Source organism: Penicillium waksmanii (genome assembly GCF_028829765.1).
Source record: "Penicillium waksmanii strain IBT 27052 chromosome Unknown utg000004l:1.0-5674109.0:1.0-5678898.0, whole genome shotgun sequence".
Classification (NCBI taxonomy): Eukaryota; Fungi; Ascomycota; class Eurotiomycetes; order Eurotiales; family Aspergillaceae; genus Penicillium; species Penicillium waksmanii.
In genome coordinates this window covers 771394-798413 of record NW_026643251.1, presented here as the reverse complement: position 1 = coordinate 798413, position 27020 = coordinate 771394, and the positions used below count along the sequence as shown (strand labels likewise).

General features: G+C 49.3%; 10 protein-coding genes across 10 annotated transcripts; 6 read left to right on the top strand and 4 right to left on the bottom strand.

Moving 5' to 3' along the window:
- Nucleotides 1–180: 180 nt before the first annotated feature.
- Nucleotides 181–2736, top strand: N7481_003163 (WD40 repeat and Utp12 domain-containing protein; the record flags this gene model as incomplete). The annotated part of the gene is made up of 2 exons (XM_057262382.1): nt 181–740; nt 828–2736. The coding sequence occupies 2 exons, from the start codon at nt 181–183 to the stop codon at nt 2734–2736; spliced, it is 2469 nt and encodes an 822-aa protein (XP_057124043.1).
- Nucleotides 2737–3206: 470 nt separating this feature from the next.
- On the bottom strand, nt 3207–3867 carry N7481_003162 (uncharacterized protein; the record flags this gene model as incomplete). The annotated part of the gene is made up of 2 exons (XM_057262381.1): nt 3207–3459; nt 3662–3867. The coding sequence occupies 2 exons, from the start codon at nt 3865–3867 to the stop codon at nt 3207–3209; spliced, it is 459 nt and encodes a 152-aa protein (XP_057124042.1).
- A 1656-nt stretch (nt 3868–5523) lies between these two features.
- Nucleotides 5524–8373, bottom strand: N7481_003161 (WD40 repeat domain-containing protein; the record flags this gene model as incomplete). Its single annotated transcript, XM_057262380.1, has 2 exons — nt 5524–7229; nt 7422–8373. 2 exons carry the CDS (start codon nt 8371–8373, stop codon nt 5524–5526), a joined length of 2658 nt encoding a protein of 885 aa, XP_057124041.1.
- A 689-nt stretch (nt 8374–9062) lies between these two features.
- N7481_003160 (Rab geranylgeranyltransferase BET4) lies at nt 9063–10375 on the top strand (the record flags this gene model as incomplete). Its single annotated transcript, XM_057262379.1, has 4 exons — nt 9063–9071; nt 9130–9237; nt 9298–9889; nt 9987–10375. 4 exons carry the CDS (start codon nt 9063–9065, stop codon nt 10373–10375), a joined length of 1098 nt encoding a protein of 365 aa, XP_057124040.1.
- A 499-nt stretch (nt 10376–10874) lies between these two features.
- On the top strand, nt 10875–13913 carry N7481_003159 (putative GTPase activating protein (Gyp5); the record flags this gene model as incomplete). Its single annotated transcript, XM_057262378.1, has 4 exons — nt 10875–10910; nt 10979–12769; nt 12823–13764; nt 13851–13913. 4 exons carry the CDS (start codon nt 10875–10877, stop codon nt 13911–13913), a joined length of 2832 nt encoding a protein of 943 aa, XP_057124039.1.
- Nucleotides 13914–14666: 753 nt separating this feature from the next.
- Nucleotides 14667–15965, bottom strand: N7481_003158 (uncharacterized protein; the record flags this gene model as incomplete). The annotated part of the gene is made up of 1 exon (XM_057262377.1): nt 14667–15965. The coding sequence occupies one exon, from the start codon at nt 15963–15965 to the stop codon at nt 14667–14669; it is 1299 nt and encodes a 432-aa protein (XP_057124038.1).
- A 1121-nt stretch (nt 15966–17086) lies between these two features.
- Nucleotides 17087–18713, top strand: N7481_003157 (bZIP transcription factor; the record flags this gene model as incomplete). Its single annotated transcript, XM_057262376.1, has 3 exons — nt 17087–17145; nt 17204–17920; nt 17975–18713. 3 exons carry the CDS (start codon nt 17087–17089, stop codon nt 18711–18713), a joined length of 1515 nt encoding a protein of 504 aa, XP_057124037.1.
- Nucleotides 18714–18902: 189 nt separating this feature from the next.
- N7481_003156 (uncharacterized protein) lies at nt 18903–19871 on the bottom strand (the record flags this gene model as incomplete). Its single annotated transcript, XM_057262375.1, has 1 exon — nt 18903–19871. The coding sequence occupies one exon, from the start codon at nt 19869–19871 to the stop codon at nt 18903–18905; it is 969 nt and encodes a 322-aa protein (XP_057124036.1).
- A 784-nt stretch (nt 19872–20655) lies between these two features.
- Nucleotides 20656–22336, top strand: N7481_003155 (NAD-dependent succinate-semialdehyde dehydrogenase; the record flags this gene model as incomplete). Its single annotated transcript, XM_057262374.1, has 4 exons — nt 20656–20679; nt 20737–20824; nt 20891–22135; nt 22197–22336. The coding sequence occupies 4 exons, from the start codon at nt 20656–20658 to the stop codon at nt 22334–22336; spliced, it is 1497 nt and encodes a 498-aa protein (XP_057124035.1).
- A 490-nt stretch (nt 22337–22826) lies between these two features.
- On the top strand, nt 22827–23480 carry N7481_003154 (YwbE family protein; the record flags this gene model as incomplete). The annotated part of the gene is made up of 1 exon (XM_057262373.1): nt 22827–23480. One exon carries the CDS (start codon nt 22827–22829, stop codon nt 23478–23480), a length of 654 nt encoding a protein of 217 aa, XP_057124034.1.
- Between the last annotated feature and the right edge of the window lie 3540 nt (nt 23481–27020).

Here is a 27020-nt window from a genome sequence, read left to right as displayed (position 1 = left end):
CAGAACCTCCAGCCTGTCGTCCCCCGGGCTTTGTGATTTTATCGTGGGAATCTCCTTTTTAATTCGGGGACCGTCAATCGCCAGCCACTTCGCCTCTCCATCTCTCCCTCGTTACCCGACTAAAAAGTCGTGAAGGAATTGGGAAAAAAAAGCTACCGCCAACCGCCAACCACCAAAAAAATGGGCAAGAAGACATCTCGCCCCGCGAGCAAGGTCTCGTCGGCCGCATCGCCTGCCGCGGGCCTCTCGTCAATCGGTAGCAAATCTTCGATCCTGCGAGCTGCATTCTCTCCGTCGGAGTACCAATTGGCGCTTTTCGCATCCGTCATCCAAGGTCTCGATGCGCAGCACCTTCGCATCCACGATACCAACACCGGTCGACTACAGTGCGAGCATGCACTGAGCCCGAAGGAGACAATCACTTCGTTGGACTGGGGGTATTATGGAGGCCAGGGAAAGAGTCGCGATCAGTCCAAGAAGAAGCGCAAGCGTGGATCCGATGTCAACGGTGCCGACGGTCTGGAGCAGGGCGATATTGTTGTTGCGTTCGGTACCAGCACCTCGGATATCCGCATGTTCTCCCCGTCCGAGGACAAGATTGTCGGCACCCTGACCGGCGCACATGATAAGGGTATCAAGGATTTCAAGTTCACTGCTGGAAAGCCCGCCCAGGAGGCTTGGAGTATCGGAGGTGATAACAAGCTTGTCCAATGGGATTTGCGCACAGGTCAAAGCATTAAGTATGGTCTACCCCGAGGACTCGAGTTATGATTGTTTGACAATGCGTTTTATTTTTCTTCCATTTTACTGACAGATTCTCCCATTAGGACGATTCACCTGCCCACATCTTCTATCTTCACTGCTCTCTCCCGCCCCGTTCCTTCTAACCAGCCCGTTATCTGTGCCTCCCAAACCCCCTTCTTAATAGATATGGAAAACTCCGACGAGCCGGCCAAGTTCCCCGCAATGCGCAACCAGATTCACACCGTCATTTCTTCTTCTCAAGAGTCCGCTGGCACGGGCGCATTCCTCGCCTCCGACGGCGATCGATTCATCAACGTCTTCGATGCCGGAGCTCAGAAGCTTGTGCGCAACCTCGTGGCCGATCAGGAAGTCTCATCAGTTTCTCTGAACGCTAGCTCCGCCGCTCTCGAGAAGCAAATTCTGGCCGCCGTCACCGAAGACGGTACCATCGAACTTTTCACGAAACCCTTCTTCCAGCCGCAGAATGCGCAGTCCGGCAGCAGCGCCAAGGCTAACCGGAAACAAATGACCCAAAAGGCCAATGCCACTCTTAAGATCACCCGATCCGACTCCTCAGATGCCTGCGTGCCGGTGGTATCAACCCTCTTCAACGGCAATGAGATCATCGTCGCCTACACTGAGGGCGGTGTTATTCCCGTTTTCGAGCGCGTGAAGGTCATCGACGAGACCACCGACAAACTCGCATTCACAGGCGCCAAGGCCGTCGTGAAGAGCAAGTCAAGCCAGGCCGTTACCTCGGTTTCCTCAAATGGCGCCAAGGGCTCCGGCGAGAGCCGTGTTGATGAGAAGCACATGGCCGTGGAGCAGGGTAACATCCTGGACGACGATATCGAGATGGGCGAATCCCGCGACGACGCGGCATCCGTCTCTGGAAGCGAAGACTCCGACAACGAAGACGTCGTCAAGCCCACCGAGAAGAAGAACAAGTCCACCAGCAACACCACCGCCGCCGCTGAATCCGACGTCGAGATGAACAACGCCGCATCAGATGACGAAGAAGAGGAGGAAGAGGAAGGCGCCGAGCCCTCGTTCGGCGAACTCATGCGCGCAAACGCAGGACAGGAAGTTGACGTCGAGGCCGAACTCGACGACGACGTCTTGCCCGGCGCCCTGATCCCCGGCAAACCCACAGTGGCAGTGCAGCAGATCCCCACCGGCGTCTCATTGGCGACTGTCCTGACTCAATCCCTCAAGACAAACGATAACGCCATGCTGGAGTCCTGCTTCCACACTGGCGACACTTCCATCATCCGCACAACCATCCAGCGTCTCGAGTCCTCGCTCGCGGCGACCCTGCTCCAGCGTCTCGCTGAGCGTCTCTCTTCCCGCCCTGGTCGGTATGGACACCTCCTTGTCTGGGTGCAGTGGACCTGCGTCGCGCATGGCGGTGCGTTGGCTGGGCAGCCTGAGCTGCTGAAGCGCATGGCTACGCTGTACAAGGTCATGGATCAGCGGTCGTCCAGTCTGCCCTCGTTGCTGCTGCTGAAGGGTAAGCTGGATATGCTGGATGCGCAGCTTGGTCTGCGGCAGTCGATTCGCGGTGGAGACGAGGGCATGGATAGTGAAGATGAGGACAACGTTATTTATGTCGAGGGTCACGATGATGAGGAGGATAGTGAGACTGAGGCTAAGCCTCGGACGAAGTCTATTCGTGACCAGGCCTTTGACGAGGACGAGTCTATGATGAATGGTATCGATGAGTCGGAGGATGATGAGGATGATGGAAGCGAAGACGACGACGACGATGAGGTCGATGATATCCTTGACGTCGAGGCGGAAGAGTCGGCTGGTTCTTCCGATGCTGAGGAGTCTCTTGAAGAGAACGAGGATGATGATGAGGACAGCGAGGGTTCGATGGTGGATTTCGTCGCTGATACTGAGGAAGAGGGATCCGATGATGCTGTCGAGTCTGTGCCGCCGCCCACGAAGAAGCCCAAGACGGGCGGAAAGAAGAAGGGTGGTAAGAAATGAAGCGATTGATTTCTGGAAAGAAAGAGACATCAGAACCAGAAGCAGACGAAGAAGAAGATGATGAAGAAGAGGGATGGGATTCCTATGTACGAATTCGGGGAAAGACGTTTTTTTCTGTTGGATTTTGTTTGAATGTTTGAAATGTTTACTTTTCCTTTTTTTCCCTTTTTTCTCCCAAAAGAATTATATACTGGCATGCATGACCTGCGTCTTGTCTGGTTTGTGGAAACTGTGTCTATAGCCACACTGAATCGACTCAATTGAATGGATTTACAAGCTTGATCTTCATTTCCCTTAGATTCGTACTTAGATTCGTACTTAGATTCGTACTCAAGAGTGTAATTTGTTTTCACAGACCCATCGCAGTCTTCGTCTTTCAAGCCTAACTAGCTACTAATAGTAGGTACACATACTATATACACCCATCATCCAAATCCAAATTCAAATCTCTCCATTGAACAATTTGAAAATCAAACCTGCAACTCCACCCCCTTACAAGCCCCATCATGCAAAACAGCATGACCAGGAATACCCCCCTGGCCAAGCGGAATTTGCAACGCAACAGTGCTCTCCTGGGAAGGATACTTAGTAATATGACCCAGGGAGCTAACATCCGCCGTATCGAGAGCGAGAATAGCCCCGTTTTTGCCACCGGGGATGTATGCGTCTGCCGTTGAGTTGGGGAGAGTAATATGGGCTAGTCCTGAGAGGAAGACGACCCATCTGAGCAAGGAGAGGAAGGAGATGCGATTAGCTACTCTACTCTTTCTTTTCTGTTCTTTTCCAGAAGCAATCCTTTCCAAGGTCTCGGGCGGATTGAATTCCAGAATAAACAAATAACACAATCATGAAACGTACTGTAGTGCGGGCGCATTATGTCTCCCTCCATCGAATTTGGCCGGGAGAACCGAGTACGAAGCATTACCGGCATTGAGGCCGCCGACAGGACCTGAGATTGAGGACTTCGGTTCCGGATGTCCCGGCTGTCGTCGAGGTTGTGAAGCCTGGTTCTAGGGCCCAGCATTCGAGGGTTGAGCGGTTGTTATGGGCGGATAGGACGGTGATGTTTAGGGTGTTTGCTGTTGCGAGGGTGATAGATGCTAGGAAGGGGGTGAGGGACGAGATGCGCATTTTGACGGTGTATTGCTGGACTTGATATTGTGATTGTGATTACTCGATTGGAGTTAATAATTTGGTGGTAAGGGGTTGAAAAGATGAGGATGCCAGTGATGATGTCAAAAAGATTCTTGAAGAGGTGTGGGGGGGGGGGGGGAGATCGACGGACGGCAACTCCGGGCATAATGAAGTTTAAGTTGTAATCTGCATTCAAGTTATAGTCATTCTTTTTCTTTGACATGAAAGAGGCTCGACCCCAGGAATTGAAGGGCAAGTACCTTATCACTGAATGCCAGACATCTTTTTCAATATTCCACCGCAAGTCATACCTATGCCTTCGTTCACGCTGATGACATAGAAATTCAGAGTTTGTCCTCCAAAGATACTTAGTATATACGCAGAGTAGTTAGTGCTTTATATAAATAAGGAGAAGATAGGAAAAAACCTCGGCATTAGTTAAAAAAAAATGGTGGGATAGCTCGGCAGATAAGGCCATATAAAGGTCACGATCCATGGATGTATACATGTGACTGCACCGTTTTGGCAAATAGCAAATAAGAAACAACATAAAAGCCCCTCTCAGAGCAAACTAAATCCTCTGCTACAACTTGCCTCAGTGCGAGTCAAGGTTTTGGAGCTTGGTAAATCCGTCAGCATGCCAGATCGAGATGTCAACAGCTCATTATCTGGGAGGCGACAATCGATCTGGTACAAGACGGATCTGGGGCGGACAACCGACTACAACACGATTGTATCGGACTCGCAGGCCATTCGCTACGTGGCCGAATTCATGCATAAAACAGGGCTTCTGGGTCAATTCCGCCATGTGGCAGATGAAGATGTGGAGGTTGATGCCAACATAGACACGCTCGAAGAGAGCGAGCACTAGGAGGTGAAGACGATACGTATAAGGAAGTATACTATCAACCGGTGGCTACGAGGGGTCGACAGGCGGAAGAGCTCCTACACCATTGAGGAACAATTGCAGGAGGAACCAGGGCATGACTGAGGTTGTACCTGCGGCGGGATGGGGAGAGTGTGGGAATGGCCGCGGGGAGTGGCCGCAAGGCGCTGTGTGAGCTAGCAGTAGCCGATTACATTCATTGTGGGAATTTAATTACCGTTCTGTGGGAGTCATTACTCGTTTTTCTATGGCAATACGCCGTATCTCCTTTGTCTTTGTTACTGCGGGCGTGGCGTTAGGATGGCTCTGGTTCCCGATGGAGGGAACGCCTACATAGCCACGGCGCTCACTAGCTAGGCTGCATTAGGATAATAGAATCTTGAATTGAATTGAATTGACAATCGATTGGCATAATCCTTTTGCTATAACCACCTGCAACCCAAATGTTATTTTTAGAGACGATATACAAAGAAGACATCCGAGTTAAAAGTGCAAGAAGCAAACATTCTATCTATCAAACCGATCGAAGTGGTATCGTTACATGGAAGAAACCCCGACACTGGCCTACAAACGGTAAAATAAAATAAAGACTACCATAATGACAAATCCATAGGTCCATTGGGCACAGATGAACTTGCATTCTGTAATACCTAAACCTAAAGATAATCACCATCCTATACAAGTCTTTCGAAGGCTACCACAAACAAATAAAGATAGCGCAAACCAAAACCCCCCAAAAGAAAAGGAAAGGAAAGCGAGCATCCAATCTAGCGAATGACCTCACTCCCGGATTTCTCAATACCCTCCATACTCTCTAGGATATCACTACCTCCAAACAACCCACTAGCCGACCCAACGCTCGCTCGAGGCCCAGTCCAAACCTCATGGAACTTGACAGTCTGATCACTCGACGCGACAATGATACATCCCTCCTCGATCGTACGTGTACACCACATCCCACCTTCCTTTTCCTTTGGCTGAACTGTCGTCCGGTCTCTCCTGGCCGAGGAGTCTGCTTGACTTCCACTTGCCGAGGATGACTGTGGGCCGTTGGATGTAGAAGACGTGGGAGAAGCGGCGTATGAAGAAGATGTTTCGCCAATAATGCTGCTATCATCTTCCTTTGCAGGAGTCGAAACGCGGGGTTTTCGGCCGGGATATCCAACAGCCCATAAAGCTCGCCCGCAGTCGTAACTCGGGACGTCGCCCTCGTGTCCGTCCCAACTGCTTCCGTACGGCCCCCAGGGGATAACTGCAACCTGTGCACAGCTCGGCCAGGCAAAAACTGCGATTCGAAAAGGATGTTCTGGTTGGGCGTATCCGAAGGTTGCGGCGATTTCACGCCGGGTTTGACTCCAGATGAGACTCGTTACTTGTGCAAATACGTTGATTGTTGCTAGGCAAACTCCGGTTCTGGAGTGGAAAAAGTGGATTGCCCGGTCGTTGGATCCTCCTCCGGTTGCGAGGAGTGTTGGCTGCCAGGGCGCAAAGGCAATTGCCTTTACTGCTGCGCCATGTTGTAAGCGATATTTCTGACGGTTTGGTGGAATGATCACAGTTTTTCCGAGCCCCGAGATGAGGATTCCCAAATTGCTCAGAACGGGAGAAGCCGCAGAGACTCTGATCGTTGGGGAGTGCGCCCACGAAGGTAAGAGTTGGTTGACTATGTGTTCCCTGTTGAACAATCGCAGTCTCCCCCGGTTGATTCCCGGAGTGTTGCTGATAGTCAGGCATGGGAAGGCGTGGAAGGTCATCGAATCCGGAGAACTGCCTAAGCTTGACGAGGCAGGACTATATGCTGAGCGGTTGAGAACGGGTGCAGGGATAAGTTCCTGGATATCGAAGAGCAGACAAACATTGTCATTGCCACCAGTAGCTAGATATCGCTCATCAGGGGACCATGCCAGACCGCAAACTTGCTGGGTATGAGCGACAATCTTGGCAAGTAGTGTCATGGAACCAGTCCAGCTCCACTTATTTTGAATGACTGGCCATTCGACCGAGTAATACCACACACTTCCCATCTCATCACCAACCACGAGCTCTTCTGTATCAACTTCCAAGCCAGGAAATCGTTCAGAGTTTCGGCGTGTCGTCCGAGGCTTGAATGTCACACACGAGATGCTATTAGGATGACTGAGTTCGAAGCGGACCGTACTATCAAAAACGCTCCAGAGCGTCAGTTGACCGGATTGACGACCAACCGCCAAGATGCTTCGACCACCACTTTCAGATGAGAACGACAGAGATGTCACATAGTTTGATTGGTGGAAATCGCCGAATGGGGGATGGTTCACCGAATTGCCCTCTGACCATAGGTAGACGAATTGCGCGAGGCCAACGGCAAGAATTCCTGAGGTAAATGAGTATGCCAGGGTCGAGCAATAAAAGTCGTCACGAAGAAAAGGCGCATCCAAGATACGGAAAGGCTTGGGCGGAGCCACCTCCGGTCGTCGGACTCGAGTGGGCGGCCCTGTTTATCAAGCCCGAGAATCAGTTGATGCCACAGACGAATCTGTAAATGGCATGGAGCGCAACCTGTGTTCACGTAGGTTTAGATTTCGTATATATGTTCTCAATAGAAAAGTCCGACCGCGACCCCAAAGACAAAGGTGTAATGCGCTAGTCACTAGCGGATGACAAGACACCGACAATATGAACTTACAATTGTCTTTCTCGGCCTTCTTCCAAGCATTATCCTTCCATACGAAATGTGCATACCGCTCATGATCTGTCGATGTTGGGCGAAGGTAGTTTTCCGTACATGCAACAGAAGTCTCAAGGAGTCTCCCTGTGGGGTCAATGTCCAATGCAAGGGCAAGTCGCGACTCGTGCTTGTTATGGTCATCAGCGGCAGTCCTTCTGGGAAGGAATCTGGCAACGTAGTTCGGTGCCATGGTGCGCCTTCCTGCATCATTCCGTGAACCATTTGACACCGTCGCTGAGGAATACGCTGAAATAGCCGAGATACCACCGACACCCCAGACAGAGCCGGAGCTCACTTGTCTCAAGAAATCAGTCCGAACGCCTCCCAGGAACATCGATCCCGTGACTAGGCCGGGTCGCTGATGAGGCCGCTGGCGGAGACGGGTAGGAATTGATTTCTGCCCCGGGAAATTTGGAGGTCGGCGAGCCGTTGGAAGAAAAGGGTCATGCCCAGGAACACGTCTTCGCAGGAATCTTTCTCGGGGGGAAAGTAGATGTGGATGTTTGTTCACACGGAACGGCGTTGAGGGAGGATCCATATACTCCCGTTTTGGGATGAACCGATCAGGAGATGAAGGACTGTTGCGAAAGGTTCCACGAGGCACATCGCCATTTGGAGATACTCTGGTCCTCGTTCGGCCGTGTTCAGGAGAGCTGGGGCTTCTAATTCTGTTTTCCTTGAGTAGTGGATGGCGAGTATTGGGACGGGTGTCCGCTGGAAGGTGGGTCAGTGATATTTGAGAGGTATTGTGCAGTTCATGAAACGAAAGATTGATCGTTGCGAAAGATGCGTTTAGTCCAGTAAGTATGCCATCATCTGAAGATTCAGATCGAGATGAACACGTTAGTGAGGCATGGTGGTTGCGGACTGAGGGAACATCCTCGAAGGAATGGCATCGCGAATCGACCATTGTTCGGGGTAAAAACAGCCACGCGATAAGTATATTTCAATGACAAAATGAAATGAGTGTCAGTGTACCCAAGAGACCTCCACCCTGAACGGAGGCGAGTCTGTTGGTGAGTGTTGACTGGATGAAGTGCAGTTGTAGTCTGTAGTTGCGATGCGTGTTTGATAGTGGATGTCCTGCTTACGTGATCCAAGCATCGCGGTTTCCCCGTAGGTGATCACCTTAACTTTTTCATTTACAAGTGCGAACGCGCTCGAAAGAATGCTCATTAATAAGCTACGTAGTACACTGTTTCTTGTATACAAAAAATAAGTGGGTGATGGTCACCGAGCGTTGCCTTTTTTATTACGAAAAGGGAGCGGGCCGGGCTACTGAGTATACAACAAAGTAGGGGATAGTAGCTACTGAGTGCTACTTTTTTGTATACCGAAAGTAAGTAGGTGATGGCTAGTTGTAGAATATACAATATATATGTATACTTTGTTTTTCTGTAGTATGTAGATAAATATGTAGTACTAGTACTATTTACTATTGGTCGCCGGTCAAAAATGAATTACATAATCATTGCAAAGTGGCGGCTATCGACTGCCGTACCCGCCGCCTTCAAGGCAACTCCAGCTTGGGTTCTTCTTGGTGTTGCCTTTTAGTATACTCACATAGATTCACATTGACACTCACATTAATACATAATCATGGCGAGTGTGAGTGAAACAGGCCTGTCCCTATCGGCCATTTGACCTGGCTAACATCCTTTGACAGCATGGCGTCCGCCGCTTCAAACCGGTGGAGAAGACTCCAGAAGAGCACCAACGAGAGTTGAAGCAAATTGAAGAGTACAAAACTCTCGAAAACTCTGTGTCTGAAAAGGTGGGGTACTTCTCATGACCCATGTTACTTTACTTGGGATTGAAATGTTGACCGGGCTAGGTGGCCGCACAAGAGTATTCTACCGAGACATTGAGGCAGATCTGCGATTTGCTGAGTCGCAACCCAGAATATTACACTGTCTGGAACTACCGGCGACAGGCCATTCGGCATCAATTCTCCACAGCAGGGGGAGATGCGGGAGACTCCGCGGAGAGTGCGGCCGAGTCGATTGTCCAACTGATCAAGGATGATCTGATGTTCCTCATCCCCTTGCTCAGGAGCTTCCCCAAATGTTATTGGATTTGGAATTATCGCCTCTGGTTACTGGATGAAGCTCGGCGACTACTGCCCCAACCCGTTGCCCGTCGGTTCTGGCAGGAAGAACTGGGATTGGTGGGCAAAATGTTGACTCTCGACAGTCGCAATTTCCACGGCTGGGGATATCGACGGCTCGTCGTGGAGACCTTGAAGCAATTGGGATCGGAAGAGGAATCCAGAAACATGACCCAGCAAGAATTCGACTACGCAAAGAAAATGATCGGCGCCAACCTATCGAATTTTTCCGCGTGGCACTACCGCACCAAGCTTATTCTCCGGTTATTGGAGGAACAATCAGCCAGTGATGAGGAACGCCGGGCTATGTTGGACGATGGTTTGTGTTCCCTCCTCCCTCCTCCCTCTCTCCCTTCTGCCCTCCCCAGAGCAAAGACCCCGTCATAAACTGACATTTTTTTCGCCGTGTACTACAGAGCTGGCTCTCATTCACCAAGCCCTGATTGATCCTTACGATCAATCATTATGGTTTTACCATCAGAACTTGATTTGCGTCTTTGATCCGGCGTTGGCGGCTCGGACCATGGCTCCGAACCTGGGGACGTCAGAGCGACTTCAGTATTTGCGGGGGGAGATTGCCGAGATCGAAGAAATGCTAGATGGGGCTGAAGATTGCAAGTATATCTATCAGTCCTTGATCGAATGCACGTTGTTGGTCTCCAAAGTCGCGGGCCACATGGCCTCTGAAGATCACAGGCAGGTTCTGAGCTGGCTCTCGGAGCTGAAGCAGTTGGACCCACTGCGGCGACAACGATGGCTTGACTTGGAGATAACATTGCAATCCGAAATCACAGCAGCTACCTAATTGAAACATTCAAGTTGACAATGATCATTACTGGCCCACAGAGTTACCTGTTGTACGATACTAGTAGATATGTAGTGTCTTGTAGCGGAATGGGGGGGAGTATGACTAGGATGTACGTCTACGTGTCCAATGTGCATGGACAAATCCCAGCCCAACGGACATGCAGGAATGTCACCCCTGCATACTCATATCGATATCAGACGTCGCATATTTGATCGATCCCATGCAACTGTCGATTGCATTCCCCAAAGTTCCGATCGACAGGTGAGTCCACTATAGTTGGTTGTTGTCCACTCTTCACCGGCCAATCAGCGGGGGGAGTGCCTGACTTGTCTCCATTTGATCAACGCAAGTCAAGTCAAGTCAACTCCTCCTTCTCCCATTCCTCCCCTCCTTCTCTCTCTACTCTACCTACCCCTACGACCTTTCACTGGCTCACATTAAACTCGTTCTTATGGGGTGTTACGCTTTTTGATTTTATGAGATCCCCCCCCGCGCCATGTCGTCGAATCGCAACAGCAACGACTATGTAGGGGTAAGTGTGTTGTGTGTTGTGCTGTCGTGTTTCATCGTGCTGTCCGCTAATTACCCGGTCTCCTATAGGAGTCCTTCGATGATGCCCCCGAACACCCAGAGAATCTCAATGTCAAAATCCCTCAATCCTCTTCAACCAGGTCATTGACCGACAGCCCACCCGTCGGTACAGCCCCTTCTCCCGACGCGACGGAGAAGCCGCCTCTCCCTACTGCATCGCAGGACGAGCAGCAGGACGACGGGACTGACGGCGGTGAAACCAAGAGCGCAAAGAAAAATAAGAAGAAGAACAAGAAGAAGAAGGGAAAGAATCAAGATGAGGTCGAAGAGCAAGATAACGCCACCGTGGAGGATGGCCCAGGCGATGCCGTGGAGGACACCGTGGACCTCGAGACTGTCGGAGAAGCAAAGGGCGATGGCAGTAAGGACCAGAAGGATGAGCAGGCTCAGCTAGATGGACCCCTGGAGACCGAAGAGCTGGGAGATGGAGACCGCACGCCCGTGAGGAGTCCCCCGCAAAAGTCCCCCCTACTCACCTCCCACCGTCTATCAACCACCTCATCATTGGACGAGGTGGCCTTGACCAAAGAGGATGAGTCGGTCGCCCCCAACATTACGACCCCAGACATAACGAGACAGTCGCCCCCGGTCCCTGCCAAGGATGATGTCGCTTCCCCGCCGAGCGGAGGCCTCATGGGCTTGTCTGGAGCCTTGCCATCTTTGCCTTGGGGACCGCCTCCAGTGAACAAGAACCCTCCTCCTCCTCCTGCTGCTCCGCCCCCTGCGCCCACCCGGAAACCCAGCGGGCCCTTTGCGTGGTTCTCCCGAAGCTCGACCGGAACCAAGGACATCAAGTCTCCCCAGTCTACCAGTCGACGGAACACTGCCAATTCTGTTTCTACACTCGCAAGCAACTTGGATCGATCCCATGACGGTGAAGATGGGGACTCGTCGAGCGTCAACTCGAAGAAGCCGCGGAGGAACAGCCTCAAGGACCAGTTCAAGCTGCTGCGCATGCGAGAAGAGGTCCACGCCCAGGGGCATGGCCACGAGAATGATGATGGCAGCGTCCGCTCCGGTCACGCGAGCATTAGCCATGCCGGAGCTAGTCCGCCTATCATCCCGGAAGAAGGAGAGGAAGGCATTTTGGCCGCTCCTGCACCCGCCCCAGGAGCAACATCGCCCGGTGGGGCTCAATCGACGATCAACGCAAGTCTAGCACCAGGCACCGTGTCTGGGTCCTCTCAATCCGCCATTGACGCATCTACACCCGTTGACTGGGATCTTTGGCAGCAGCTGGTAAATAACGGACCTCAGGCTATTGGTAGCTCGGAGGAATTGAATGCGGCCATCAAACGGGGTATCCCACAGACCATCCGAGGCGTCATCTGGCAAATCTTGTCCGATTGCCGTACTGGTGAGTTGGAGGATATTTACCGTGAACTCGTCGCTCGGGGAACAGACAAGGACCGTCGCACACCCGATCTCTTGATTAACGGCACCACCGAGACATCCTCATCGCGATCGTCCATTCGCTCTAACCACTCGGGCTCCCCAACACAACCAACGAGCACCACTCCCAGTCCGTCTCAGGAGATGGACCCTGAGAGGCTGGCCAAAGAACAGGCTGCCAGTGAAAGCGTCCGCGCAAAGAGGGCCAAGGACGAGGCTACCGCATTGCAAAAATTGGAGAAAACTATCCGGAGAGATTTGGGTGCACGGACAAGCTATTCGAAGTACTTCATCTCCCAAGGAAGCCAAGAAAGTCTGTACGGATTGTGTAAAGCCTACGCTCTTTATGATGAAGCCGTTGGATACGCCCAGGGCATGAACTTCATCGTCATGCCTTTGCTTTTTAACGTAAGTACTAAAATGCGACTCCCTCATGGGGACTAAGCTAACTATGAATGCAGAACGATGAGGTCGATGCCTTTGAGTTGCTCGTGAAATTGATGAATAAGTACGGTCTTCGTGAAATGTTCATTGCGGACATGCCTGGTCTTCATCGCAGTCTTTATCAGTTTGAACGACTACTGGAGGACCTCGAGCCAGCTCTTTACTGCCATCTCCGCCGCCGTGGCGTGCCCCCGCAATTATACGCTACACAGTGGTTCTTAACATTATTCGCCTACCGTTTCCCTCTCCAACTTGTCCTTCGCATCTACGACTTGATATTTGAAGAGGGTCTTGAGAACACCATCGTCAAATTCGCCGTTGCGATCATGCGCCGCAATACAGAGACTCTCTTGGGAATGAAAGACATGGCCGCCCTTACAACGTTCCTCAAGGAGCGCATCTTCGACGTGTACATTGATAAGCAACCATCCGCATCCTCAATCTTAGAATCCGGCTTCTTCGGCAGCTCCGGCGCCGCAGACAAGGGAGTCTACCGATCAGACATCCTCGTGCAAGATGCTTGCGACATCCCACTCACAAAAGAGATGCTCAATTCATACACAGCCGAATGGGAAGAAAAGACACGAACGGAGAAGGAGCGCGAACTCGAACTCGAACACCTCCGCCACACCACCGCCACGCAATCATCCCGGATTCGCCTTCTGGAAGAACGCGCCGAAGCATCCGATAAGGAACACGTCCAATTAGCTTCCGAGCTCGTCCATGCCAAGGTTGAGAACGAGGAACTCCGCGACCTAACAGAAGCCCTAAACCTGCAGGTTAGCCAGCTGAAGAAAGTCGTGGACAAGCAACCCGCCGAAGTGGAGGAGAAGCTCCGCCTTGAGATGGAACGCATCATGCAGCGCAACATCGAGGTGCAAAATGAGAATCGCTCCATGGAGGAGAATATGGCGGATATGGAGAAAGAGTTGGTTGCTACTAAGATGAAGTGGGCCGAGGTACGTATCAATCCAAGCTCTGGTGCTGGAGTTGTAAAACGAACAAGAACAAGACTTACTGATGCTTTCTCTTTCACTTTGTTCAGATCTCCGAAAATCACGAAACTCTTAGGCAAAAATGGAGTGATCTCCGCCGAGCTCTTGATTAACCGCTCCCCTCCCTGCCTAGCCTGGTCTATGCCGATGTTCATCTTGCTCTTTCTTCTCTTCTCCTGGGCTCCTCTTGCCCTCCCTGTATATTTGAATCAGTGTCGCTGGCGGACAGAGTATCTTTACGAGTAATATCATGAATTTCGACCTCACCGCCTGTCAACTTGAAAGACTCCTAGTACTATTTGGCCTTTACGAGTAGCTTCCCAGCTTTTTCATACACCATTTGCTGTAGATCATGTATGCCTCAAGATATCTATCCAAATTCCATCCGTCCTCTTTCTTTCTACTAGCTGGTAAGCTGTCTTGCAAATTTAGAACCATCATTCGGAGGCCAAAAATACCGGTCAGCCAAGACTCGATCCTATCTCCACTCCTAGAATAGACTTCAGGATCAACTGTACAACTTGAACAACAGATGCAGCAGCATTGTACTTTACCAGTACCAGTTAGGCCGATTTAACTTGTTAGACGGAGATTATGAAATTGATTGTTCCAGCTAATATAGAAAATTACAAAAAAAGATCATGTGATAGAAAATTCGTTATGATGTATGTCTAGTATGATATTCTATAGAAAGTAGTAGGGGTATTCGTGATCTACCTCGAGTAGGAAAATATATGCAATCCATCCTCCGAGGCAACGCTTTTGTATAAAACAGGTAGGTAGTATGGGTGGTATCACAAAAAAAGGAAGCAAAGTGGTATAGAACAAAAGAAATCGAAATGAAAGAAAGCTCCCGAGCAAGAAATTTACTGCTTGCCGGAATAAACCATTTCTACCGGCACATTCAAACTCGTACTAGAGCCACAAAGACCCGAAGACGTGCGGTGGCCCAGAGAGATATCAAGCGCATAGCTGCGAGATATGGAGCAGGAGTGGAATGTAGGCAAGAAGTCTTTCTTGTTGGGGAGGATGACTGGAACAGTCACCGTTGCTGTGTAGCTGCATTGGTCCCAGGACTCGATTTGCTCCTCGCTTGGGATAAATGATGCGTCGGATTCGTCGTCGCTCTTGAGTTTTTCTTGGTAGATTGTGGAGAAGGAGGGGAGTTTCTCCCATTTCACGGATGAGAGATCTAGTGAGGAAAGGGACATGCTCTTCTCGTAGACTTCACGGTCGACTTGCAGCGGGGTGATGTCGTTTTGGGTAGGGTAGTTTTCCCAAGGGACGGTGGCGTAAAAGGTCGATGTGTTGAGGTTGCACTTGAGAGAGGAGAGACGGGGAGGAAGTTCGTTCTTGAGAGGATCGAAGCGAAGATGTAACTGCAGAGCTGTGGGGGAGGAGTTGGTGGAACCGGTATTGGAGGATTGAAGGTTGATCGGGGTAGGCTTGGTGGCGGAGATTTCCAAGTTGCCGTGTTCGCGGCGGCCCAGACCCGATGTGAGAGCCTGCTCCTTGAGCATATAGAGGACTGAGGGATCATAGGCCTTTTCGCTTTGCGTAGTCGTTGGCATCACCCGGATATCTTGCGAGAGGTCGCTAATAGGTTCGGGGGATGATTTGCCGTACATTTGGACTCGGACGCCATATTGAATACGGCACATCTCTGGAGAATCGTCTGGAGTAGAGCGGAGATTCCAGAACGGAGTAGGCCCGGTTCCAAGAGTAGGTGGTAGACGAAGGTGGGCGTTCTTGACACCGGCATTCCGGGTTTCGTGGGTGCAGCATTGGGGGAGAATCTGCTCGGGAATGACGAAAGTGAATGGCAGTTGATATTGCTGGCCTGGCAGCAGGATTTGAATCTTGGGATAATCCAATTCGTTTGTTGGCTGGCGTAATTGCAAGAACTTTTGGTAAGATTCCCGTCGGCCAGGGACGAATGCGATGGCTCGGCTTAGAGACGTAGAAGAAGTTCCCTCAAGTGTGATGTCGATCTTTTCTAAGGGAATTTCCCGCTCAACTTCGATTTTGATATACCCGCGAACTTCATCTGATGTTGTGTAGATGTTCTCTTTGGGGTTTGCCAACTCAATCCAGACATTGGGAGTGGCAGAGGTCAGAGCCCGTTCCGGCAAGCTGGCCATGCCGCAAAGATTAGGACAAAGCATTGTTGTTTTTGCTTTTGTCTTAGAGTTTTGTCCAGATAATTCTGAAAGTCTGTTTTAAGGTACGTCAGTATAAATTTATTTTTAAGTCCTGCGAGGGTTGGAATGTCTTACTAGACTGAATCAATGTACTCGACGAACGGGCTCGATGCTCAGCAAAGGAGCAATCTTGATAGCACTGAATAGACAATTGCAGAGTATTGAAGAAAGAGAAATAATTTTAAAAAAGGCATCACGCAGGATGTCATTCTCGTGAAATCGGACCACAATTTTCAAAGCCGATTGTTTTGTTTGAATTTTCATGCTGGTTGTAAGCCGAAGAGTTGGAACCGAACCTCATAATTCAAAGCCGACGACCGGCTGAGCCGAGAATTCTCGGGTCTCGGGAAATTTGCTCCTCGGTCGGCCAATCACCATCGCCCATTCCCCTGAATGGTCTGTCAATTCAAAGACCTGGGAAAATAAATGGATGAGCTACTCCATACTTCCTGCATCTAAGCCGATTCCAATTCGGGTTTGAGCCATGCCTAGCACCTGTCATTGCGTCACTATGCCATGTGGCTGATCCGAAATCTTTTGTTCTCCACTTTTATCGCATCTGCATGCGAGTCTTCATGCAAGAGCCTCATAATCATTTAAGTATAGAGTGGCCCTCCAAGTTCTGTTCCATTTTGCAGATTTCAAATTTGTGGGCATTGTGAGTATACGTTGAACCCCTGCAACCCAAACTGATAGTACGAAATCTTGAGAGTCCTGATTACTTCATACCTGTACTACTTATTTGTTAACATGTGCCGACTGGCCCAACGGGATCTAGTTAGGCTACCGATGGCCCTGGGAATCCTTATCTTCATCCCATTTGTCTGATTCATATATTTCTCCAAGATGTTCTGCTCGTTCTATCGCCATTTGTAATATTTTACACGGGAATGGTAGAGCGGGAAACCATTCCCGGTATGGATTCCCGCAAATGACTTGACCCGATTTCCCCAATGTTTAGTAGGGCCATCGCGCCCGTGAGTAATTGATCAATTACTCTTCTCCTCAATTCATCTCCCGTGTCCGAGCTCGAGATAGTTTACTGCGTCAAGAATATGCGAGGTAGCAAGGTTGCATCTCCACGAATGGCTCCGAGCAACAGCCCGCAGGATGATAGATCTCCGAACATTGATGTGGAGAAGCGGTTCGTCTATCAACAATGTTTCGAGAGGGTGGCATTCTTAGAACTAACATGTCCGCAGAAAGCTTCGTAATAGATTAGCGCAGCGAGCCTTTCGCCGCAGACAGGCGGATCATCTGCGGGAACTACGCGACCGTGCTGGTTCAAATGACGAACCACACGATGAAACGATTCGCAAACTCCGCGAGGAGAATGGCCGGCTTCGGAAAAGTCTCATAGACGTGCACACAAAACTGTCCAGGATGACTGCAAACCTGCAGTCACTATCAGAGACAGTCTCCACCTCAATCGATGGGTCAAAACCGGAGAGGCCAGACCAAAACACAGACGATTATTCCATTGATTTAAATGATATCCTTGGAGAATTTGAATCCGGAGCAATTGAAGACGATATAATTCAGATTTCCGAACCATCTCATAATTCGCAACAAATGGCTGTTTCGCTCAGATCTCCTCGGTCTAAATCGCCAACCGGAATTTGCCTAGATCTATCCGAAGGGCCCCAGCGGCTTTGCGAAAACTCTTCCAGGTCAGAGTCCATCTCCGAAAGAGTCAGCAGCCTAGCCCAGGAAATTCCTAGCATCTGGTCCTTCGACTATCAGATGGGAACCGATCCGTATACTAGAGCTTTATCTAGCAACCAAAGCTGCAGAATGAGATTGAACAAAGATTGGACTGATACCAATTCCCCATTTTCGGATCACATTCAAAGCTTGCGCACAACCCTTAAGAGCAAGGTGGACCTCAACACTCCAAAAACAGGACCGGCTATGCTATTGTGAGTTGTATCCAGATATTACACGCAAAATACTATTGACTGACCCCTTGATAGCTTTTACCAAGAAGTCATGATGCTTTTATCTCTCTTCAATAGCCTCACGAGACCAGATGTGATGAAGTGGTATGCGAAAACACGATTTTACCATATCGTCAATCTCACAGCATGGCAAATAAATCCATGCACAAAGACATACAACTCAATTCATCCCCAATATCGGCCCACCGCATTGCAGTTGCAGACCCCATATCCCAGCGTCATTGATTGGATACCATTCCCATCAATTCGCGACCGCCTTATTCAACTTCACTCAGCCAACCCGCAGATTGACCAAATATTTTGCGATACCGTGAGCAGTTATGTGGTTGAGACCTGGATGTCTGAGTTGATTATGGGGGCCCCTACAATAAAAGCCTACATCCGTGTTACAGACATCATCGCCAACTTTGATTCGAAGGTTGAAGAAGACCCTGCAATCTTAGAGGCTGCTCTTCCTGCACCTGATGTTGCAACCATCTTTACATCCCCCGTGTGTTCCAGGGCTGTTTTCAACAAGCTTAACATGGCTTGTGGTGTGTCAATCTATAAGATCGACCCATCATTCTTTGGAAGTTACCCGGAGCTCTATGATCATAACTTCGACATTGCAGCCCAGGGTATTCCTTTAAGACCAGATGTCCAGTGCCGCCTGACTTGTCCGAAGCCGCTTGATACACAAACATTCCAGACGTACCGTAACTTTGTCGATTTCTCCTACGACTCGCCCATCTGGAAGACTTGGATCACAAATTGAATAATGTCTGTTTTTACGATAATAATGATATGTTTCCTGTCAGTTGTATTTATTGTGTGAAGAATATGCTAAATGAAAAGGAGAAATGTTTGATATTTCTTTTATGATTTATACAATATCCCGCAGCGTTGGAAAATAGATCTGCAAAACCACGACGCGTCAGGGAAATAGTAATATTGTTCAATTCTACTAACCGAGCTGAACCAAGACCTTCAACAGATCCCCAGAAACACCCATGGCAGTGACATCTCCACCAGCCCCCTGGCCGCGTATAATAAGTGGCATACTTCCGTAACGCTTTGTGTGGAAACTGATGATATTGTCGCTCCCCTTCAGCGTAGCAATAGGGTCCGTCGGATTGAACCATTCCATGCCAACTTTAACTTGCTTGCTGGCCATATCAATGCTGCCGACGTATCGTACGACCTTTCCAGCTTTCTGCGCCGCAGCCTTTTGCTCTTCCATTTGCGAGTCAAATTCGGGCAATTTCTGGAGGAACTCATCCCCACTCTTCGCAGATTCCAGGTCTTTCGGAATCAAACTCTGAACAGGAAATGAGCTGGGATTTTCAATTGGTAATCCAGCTAACCGACCCAAAATCGTAAGTTTCCTAGCGACGTCGAGACCATTGAGATCATCACGGGGATCGGGCTCCGTGAATCCAAGTTCTTTCGCCCTCTTCACATTATCCGACCACTTGCTTCCCGTTCCATTCAAGGGGGCGAAAGAATTGAACAGATATGACATGGTGCCGCTGAATACACCCTCAATTTTTGTCACTTCGTCGCCTGTTTGGACAAAGTCTTTCATGGTCGAAATAATAGGCATGCCTGCTCCGACCGATGACTCGTGATAAACGAGCGACCCGCCAGACTTTGCGGCGCTGAAAATATCTTGCCAGAGCTGATAACTTCCGGAGAAAGCTTTCTTATTGGGAGTAACAATGCTGATGCCTCGTCTGAGGAAGCTCGGATATGACTCGGCGATTGCTCCAGAGCTAGTATTATCCACCATGATGACTTTGTGAGGTGCGCCTGAAAGATAATCGATAATGGCGGGAATTGCGGGTGGTGGAGAGCCTGTTTTTTCCATAGTTTCGACCGCAGTATCAATTTCGATTCGGGAGTAGTCTTGGTGATATAGAGCTTTGTCAATCATGGCGATATAGCAGAGGCTGAAATGTGTTGATGGTGTATTCTTCGCGATCCATGAAAGTTGAGACATGAAAACCGACCCCACTCCACCGGTACCTGCAAAATGGAAATATATTAGATATTTTTTTTCCCAGTACATTTGATCAAATCTGGGCTTAAATCACATACCAATGACTGCAATATTGACATGCTTGGGAGGAGCCATTTCGAGGACTCTGTGTCTTGAACTGATAGTTTGAAGTCTAGACTCAAGCGATCAATATTTTCCAGACCCCGATGAACAAGAACCAATTGATATTTAAATAACCATAAGATATAAGTTAATACTATAAACTTGAATACTAATTACAAGGCATAAGCGCTGACTGTCGTCGGTCATCGTTCGATTACGTGACTTTCGGGCCGTCTCCGTCCCTGCGATGGGACATCTCCGCCGAGGCCACGGCGCCACCCCACTTTCCTGCACCCCTCTACGCGGAAATTGATGTGTGACTAGTGTAAATCTTATTTTGGTTTTCTAATCAAACGATTACTGTCGTAATTCTGTTAAAATATTCCAGCAGCTCAAAGCCGGATATATGGCCGGTTTCCGGTCGGGACTACTCCATCTTTCCACGTAACCGTTCGTTGATGTAAACCAATCGAGTGCGAGGAATATTTGGTATTTCCAAGAAGTAGGCATTTTGGCTAGATGGTAGAGTGTCGAGGAGCAGTGCTGTATAAATAAAATCCGAATCGCAACCCAAAAATCAAAGCATCTTCAAATCAGTGAACAAAGAACCGGAAAGATGACCAAGTCAGAATTATTTACGGTCTGATACCCATTCGAAATTATTTTTCGTCGGATCGAGATTCTAACTCTTTACTAGTTGAACGACCCCTCGCTCCTTCATGAAGCATCGCTTCTCAATGGCGAATGGGTAAAAGCAAAATCGGGCAAGACATTTGATGTGGAAGGTTTGTCTCTGCCAAATTATCACCCACCGGCCCTCTCTAGATGCTGACAATTCATTGCTCCCATAGACCCCGGATCGAAAAGAGTCTTTGCTTCATGCCCTGCGAATGATACCACTGACGTGGATCAATATGTCGAAAGCTCCCAAACCGCTTTTGAGAGCTACCGAACCATCAATCCTCGCCAACGAGCCAAAATCCTGCTCAAATGGCACGAGCTTATAACCAACGCCCGAGAGGACATTGCCAAAATTGTTGTTTATGAGACTGGCAAGCCTATGACCGAGGCAGTTGGCGAGGTCGATTATGCCTTGGGCTTTGCCTGGTGGTTTGCAGGAGAGGCTGAGCGCGTTCGAGGGTCCGTTGCTCAGCCCTCGATCTCAAACCGCCGCACTTTCGTGATAAAGCAGCCCATCGGCGTGAGCGTCGCTTTGGTTCCTTGGAATTTCCCGGTCGCAATGATTATCCGAAAGGTCGCAGCAGCCCTTGCAGCGGGCTGTTCTATGATCGTGAAGCCTTCTCCCGAAACACCCCTGAGCGTTATGGCCTTGGCCGATCTTGCTCTTCGTGCTGGGCTTCCAGCTGGCGTTTTGAATGTTATATCGACAGATAATGAGAGTACTCCTGGTGTCAGTGAGCGACTGTGTAAGCATCCGCTTGTACGGAAGGTGACATTTACTGGGAGTACTCGAGTGGGGAGCATCGTTGCCCGGCATTGCAGCGAGGGCTTGAAGAAACTCACTATGGAGCTGGGCGGAAATTGCCCCTTCATAGTTTTTGATGATGGTGACCTTGATCAGGCAGTCGCTGCGCTTATGATTCTCAAGTGGCGTACTGCTGGCCAGGCATGTACTCACGCAAACCGAGTTTATGTTCAAAGCGGAGTCTATGATGAATTCACCAAATTGATACTAGATGCTACTCAGAAACTTCGCGTTGGACACGGGGTCGATACTACAACAACGATGGGTCCTCTCACCACATGTCAAGGGATTGAGAAGCTTGAGAGGCATGTTGCTGACGCTGTGAGCAAGGGCGGCAAAGTGTTATGTGGTGGAAAGCAGCCGAAGGACTCCAATGGCTACTTTTTTGAACCTACGATCATCTCTAACATGACCTCCAATATGTTGACGACCAAAGAGGAGATTTTCGGGCCATTGCTTGGGCTATACAAATTTGAAACCGAAGCAGAAGCCGTTAAGCAGGCAAATGATACCAATATGGGCCTCGCCTCTTACTTTTTCACCAAGGATGTTGATCGGACATGGAGACTCCTAGAAAACCTTGAAGCTGGTATGATCGGCATGAATACAGGTATGTGGACATCAATTTGATATCTTCGCTGCTTACATGAATACTAATGAACACACTTAAGGTAACTCATCATGTGCGGAGTCGCCCTTTGGCGGCATCAAGGAATCGGGTTATGGAAAGGAGGCAGGCAAGGACGTGGCAATCGAGGAGTATTTGATCTCAAAAACGGGAACGCTCACCGTTGAGAGCCAAAACTCATAGGTGATTTCCTACTCATATGTTTATGTGTACAACTCTGCAATTAGACCCCTTTCGAGTAAATGATGTTAATGAACGTGAAAATCACCGCCTTCCAAGACCCTGTTTCAAGAGCTAGACTATACCATGCCTTTGTGCACGAGTGTATTAGAAAAAGTGCTGTCTGCTATTTGCTGTTGTTGAGGCTGATGCCTCAGGCATAGTGATTGCCTACCCGTTCAAGTTGTTGCTACGCGCGCGCTCTCTCTCTCTCTCTCTCTCTCTCCTAGATATTCGCATGCATGCACCACATTTCAAGGTCCTGAGCTTCCGCCAGCAATTAATACAATAGATGGTGTTGCAGTGATGAGAACTGACACCGACATCATACCCGGACCCACATCAAGATTTCAAAGATTTCATGTTTCACCTCCCGAGACGCGCGAGTGTCTTGACACGCCCCCATTCATCACTATTATTCTTCACGCCTTGTCCTAAAAACATTCATACCAAAATGAATCGCCAAAAATCTAATGGCGGTCGTGGTGGGCGTGGTGGGCGCGGCGGCTCGCGCCCCTCCCACCCACGCGTGCCCCCCTCAAGGTCCATCAACCCTGGCACGGTCGTCAACATCGTCCTCAAGGCCGACCAGCCCACAGGGCGTACAGTTTCAGGTGCAGTTAGCGAATTGCTTACGCGCGGAGATCACCCCCGAGGCGTCAAAGTGCGTCTCACTGATGGGCGCGTCGGAAGGGTGCAGAGCCTGCAGAGTGGCGAGGAGCCATCGGGCCCGAAACAAGAAGAAATTGATAGAGAGCCGGGAAGCATCCAAGAGGCCGAGGGTGGAATGCAATTAAGGACAGAGGGAGGCGATGCAAGTGGGAGACGCAATCGGTTTGGTGCGCGTGATATGCGTCTTGATGGCCCCGAAGAGCCTTCGTCAGAACCGTTGGGGCTGGATATGTATATTCGTCCCGCTAAAGGAAAGAAACGTGGTGGTAAAACACAGGGGCAGAAGAATGTCGACGAGAGGCATGATGGCGCCGTTACAGATGCAAGTGCTGCTACTCAAACAACAGCGGCGGTCGTGTCATGTCCTATTTGCAACACATTTGAGGGCGATGAGGCTGCCGTGGCGCATCATGTTGCAGGACATTTTGGGGAGTGATGCGTGAGAAGCGAAAATTCAAGAACTCAAAGAGAACTTGAAGATGCGCTAGCAAGTTCAAGTTGGTACTAGTATAACACAATAACTTGAATCGTTGTAATTGCAATAACGTACTACGACTCCCATCACGTTTCCAAGGTTCTTGACATAGTACGACAGAACTACTAGTACTTTTCTAATGTTCCATTTACGGTCTTGTTTCAATACTAGTAGCAAATTGAAGCTGAATCCATGGATGTTACTACGTTGCTGTAATATAGCTACTACCCAGTCACTACAGGCTAGATAGTAATGCCCAGGTAGTACTGTTCAAGTTTTCATGAGCACCTGGGATGGATGGGAAGTTCCTTCAAGTTGGAGATACTACTAGTAGTACTACCTGTATATAAATCATCCGTGACGCCCGTTGCACCTCCACACTGGCACCAGGTATTATAGCCCTAGGTAGCCCTGGAGCACACCGGCATGCAGTGAGTCCGTATAATATTCCCCAACCAAGGATGAGGTCCGAAGTAGGGGCGCGACCGATAATTCCGGGCAAAACCGATAGCCAAGGAAGATCAAAAAGCAGCAAAAAGACCAAGACGAAAATAGCAAAAGCAAAACACACAACAGCAGGGATTCCCATGTGCACCCACCATACTACTGACCTGCCGGCGTGTGGCTAAAACACAGTCAGTAGTGCGGTGGGTGCCGCCAGGGTAAGAGTAGGGTGAGCGCCGCTTTAGCGTCGCGCGACCAGGGTGATTAGGGTGAGTGCGCAATAGACAGGGTGAGAATGGGGTGAGACCGGGTGAGAATCGACTTCCGTCATGCGACTACCGCACTGGCCCTTCTCAGCTGAGCTGGCCTTCAGAATCATTGGGCAAAACACCTCATAAAACGATCGGTCTCTTGGCGTCTGCACATAGCCCCTTCTGTAAAACAAGGTCAGTGAGCAACCTGACTTTGTGCTATCTGTCACGTGAGAAATTGAGTAATATAATCAGGGAGGCTTGATTACTTGGCCTTTTTCCGCTGATCCAGAACATAGAGCGTGCCTATTGCCTAGCGCAATGCCAACATAGTACAGCATGGATCGAAATCAGATTCAATACCTACACACAGAGATTCTTTCTCGGTCCCTCTTTTGAAACGTCGCTATACCTATTACGGTTAACCCACCCCGAACTCCTTTCTTGGCAGTATTTTAATGGCCCCCATGGCCTCAACACAATCCCTCGTATTGCATAAAAGTGAGGCGAGTGGCCAGTTTATCTGCTGCTTTGGTGTCCAATCATTCAACGGTAGTACATGGGCCCCTCCACATCGCGCTGTTCCTTCATGGCAAGACTGTTTATTCTGATGGCGGGGACCAGTGAGTTTGCCGCCAAGCACAAAGCGGCTAGGGGCACAGCCTCAGAGAATACATACTTACTCGATTACTTCTCTCCCTTCTGCTTCTGCTCCAAAGCTTCATCTCCAAAAACTGGCTTATTATCTTCGTCTTTCCTGAAACCCCCACCTTCACAATCACCCGCTCTCACGGGATTCGGATACCATTGGGTCTCATTCAACGCCCTAAAGGAAAGCTTCAGTAAGTCTAGTAGTCATGGGCGGATCGATTCAAAGGCTTATAGCTAGAGCTGATACGTTTGTTAATCAGCACTGAATCTAAGCCATCCAGTCTTCCATAAACCAACTATGGTAGGCAACGCAAACACCGATAGAGAGATCGCTCAGCGTATAGCTTCTATTTGCTATGGAAGTTCTTCAGTGGGGACAGGATCAATCTACAATCCCAATGCCCTAACCAAAAATTGCGTGTTTGTCTCTCTGGCATACTTGCTCGACTTGTCTGCACCCGTGCTCTCTCGCTACACTGGGGTACCCCAGCCTGCAGACTCGTCTGATGGTATGAACGCGGATGATGTTTTAGATTTGATGAGGAGAACGAAAGAGTTGGGGCTTGTATCTGAATTTGCGATTTCTGATAGGAATAATCTAGCGGATCATCCCGACCCATTTGGCGACCCTCTTTATCGCAGCGGCGCCGCTATGGTATTATATCTCCATCCACCAGCACCGGATGGACAACGATACGGCCACTGCATTGTTGGTAAAGGGAGAAGCTACCTAGATTATCAGCATTGCAAAGGCAAGTCAGGGAAAAACGTTGCTCCTGAGATATTTCGAGATGGCAAGAGTTATATAGAACTTATTGTTAGAGTACGCACCCGATATCCCTGTTACCGGCTCCACAATGATTGACTGAACTAGTCTTTTGTGGGCTATAGACATTGATAGATACTGGCGTTAGGATTTGATATTTGCGCTTATATCATTGGAATTAAGCCTATTGGGTAGGCGTTTAGTTACGTTTTTCAATATATATATGCATGATGAATATATTGCGCATCCCGTGTACACCATATCATCTTCCTGAGAAACGAGTTATACTGCATTTGGCATTTGATACAGCCTTTCTCGATATCGGCTTGATCAATACAAATTGAGAAATTCTTTGAGTCCTACTGCCACACTCTATATATCAAGTTATAGCGCTCATATCGAGATCGAATAATTCTATTGACTGTATCATGACCATCCAAATACACCGTCGGAAAGAAAACATGAAACCCTTGGTCGGGATTTGCTTCAAGCACTGGCCAATTCTTTTTGATATAAGCTTTGAGTTCAGCAAGAAATTCCTCTATGGGGTTGAAATTCGGCGAGTACGGCGGTAAGTAAAGCAGTTTAACTCTGCTTCAGCACATAATTGCTTGATTCGGTCCGAGTAATGGAAAGAGGCATTGTCCATTACGAGCACAGAGTTCGGTTCCGGCCATCTCCCACAGTGCTGGAGAAGTTGCTCAACAAGAGATTCGATTCAAAGAGCGCAGCGCCAGTTGATCCTTTAAGAATTCAAGACAGGATGACTCCATCCTGTGTATAGGCTGGAAGTTTCTGGTATCGTCAACCCCGATGAAATTTACAATTTGGACCGGTGTCACGCCTAGTGGTGACTAACCGGTCCCTCGATACCCCACCCGTTTATCACAGACCGATTCATCAATAAAGACCCAGATAGTACGAACGAAACTGTATGCTGGTATGAATCTCCAAGTTGCGGATTCCGTTCCTTCACTTTCTGCTGGGCTTTCTTTTTCGTCCAGCCAACCCATTTCAGCGAACGCTTGACGGTCGATGAGAAGGGTAGTACGTTAAACTCGTCCCCTAGAAAAGTGCCCATTTCCTCAATGTATAAGCCAGGCTTTCCCGCAAGAGGCTCACAAAGGGTATCAAGCATTGCCGAGGTAATGCTTGATGGCTGGCCGACAGAGACTGGGGGCATCTGGGGTTGCCGAAAAAGCCGCGTGTTCCTGTGAATATTAGTGACAGAGCGCTCGCTACACCTGGCAACTGTGGTCATTTGGGAGACTGTGAGTCTCCAACTTTGTACTGTATCATATGAGCAATCATATTGCGCTGCCAGGCCTGGAGGTTTCTTGCCATTTGCGGTAGGTTGAGATGTTGTTGGTGCTGGCTTTGGAACACCTG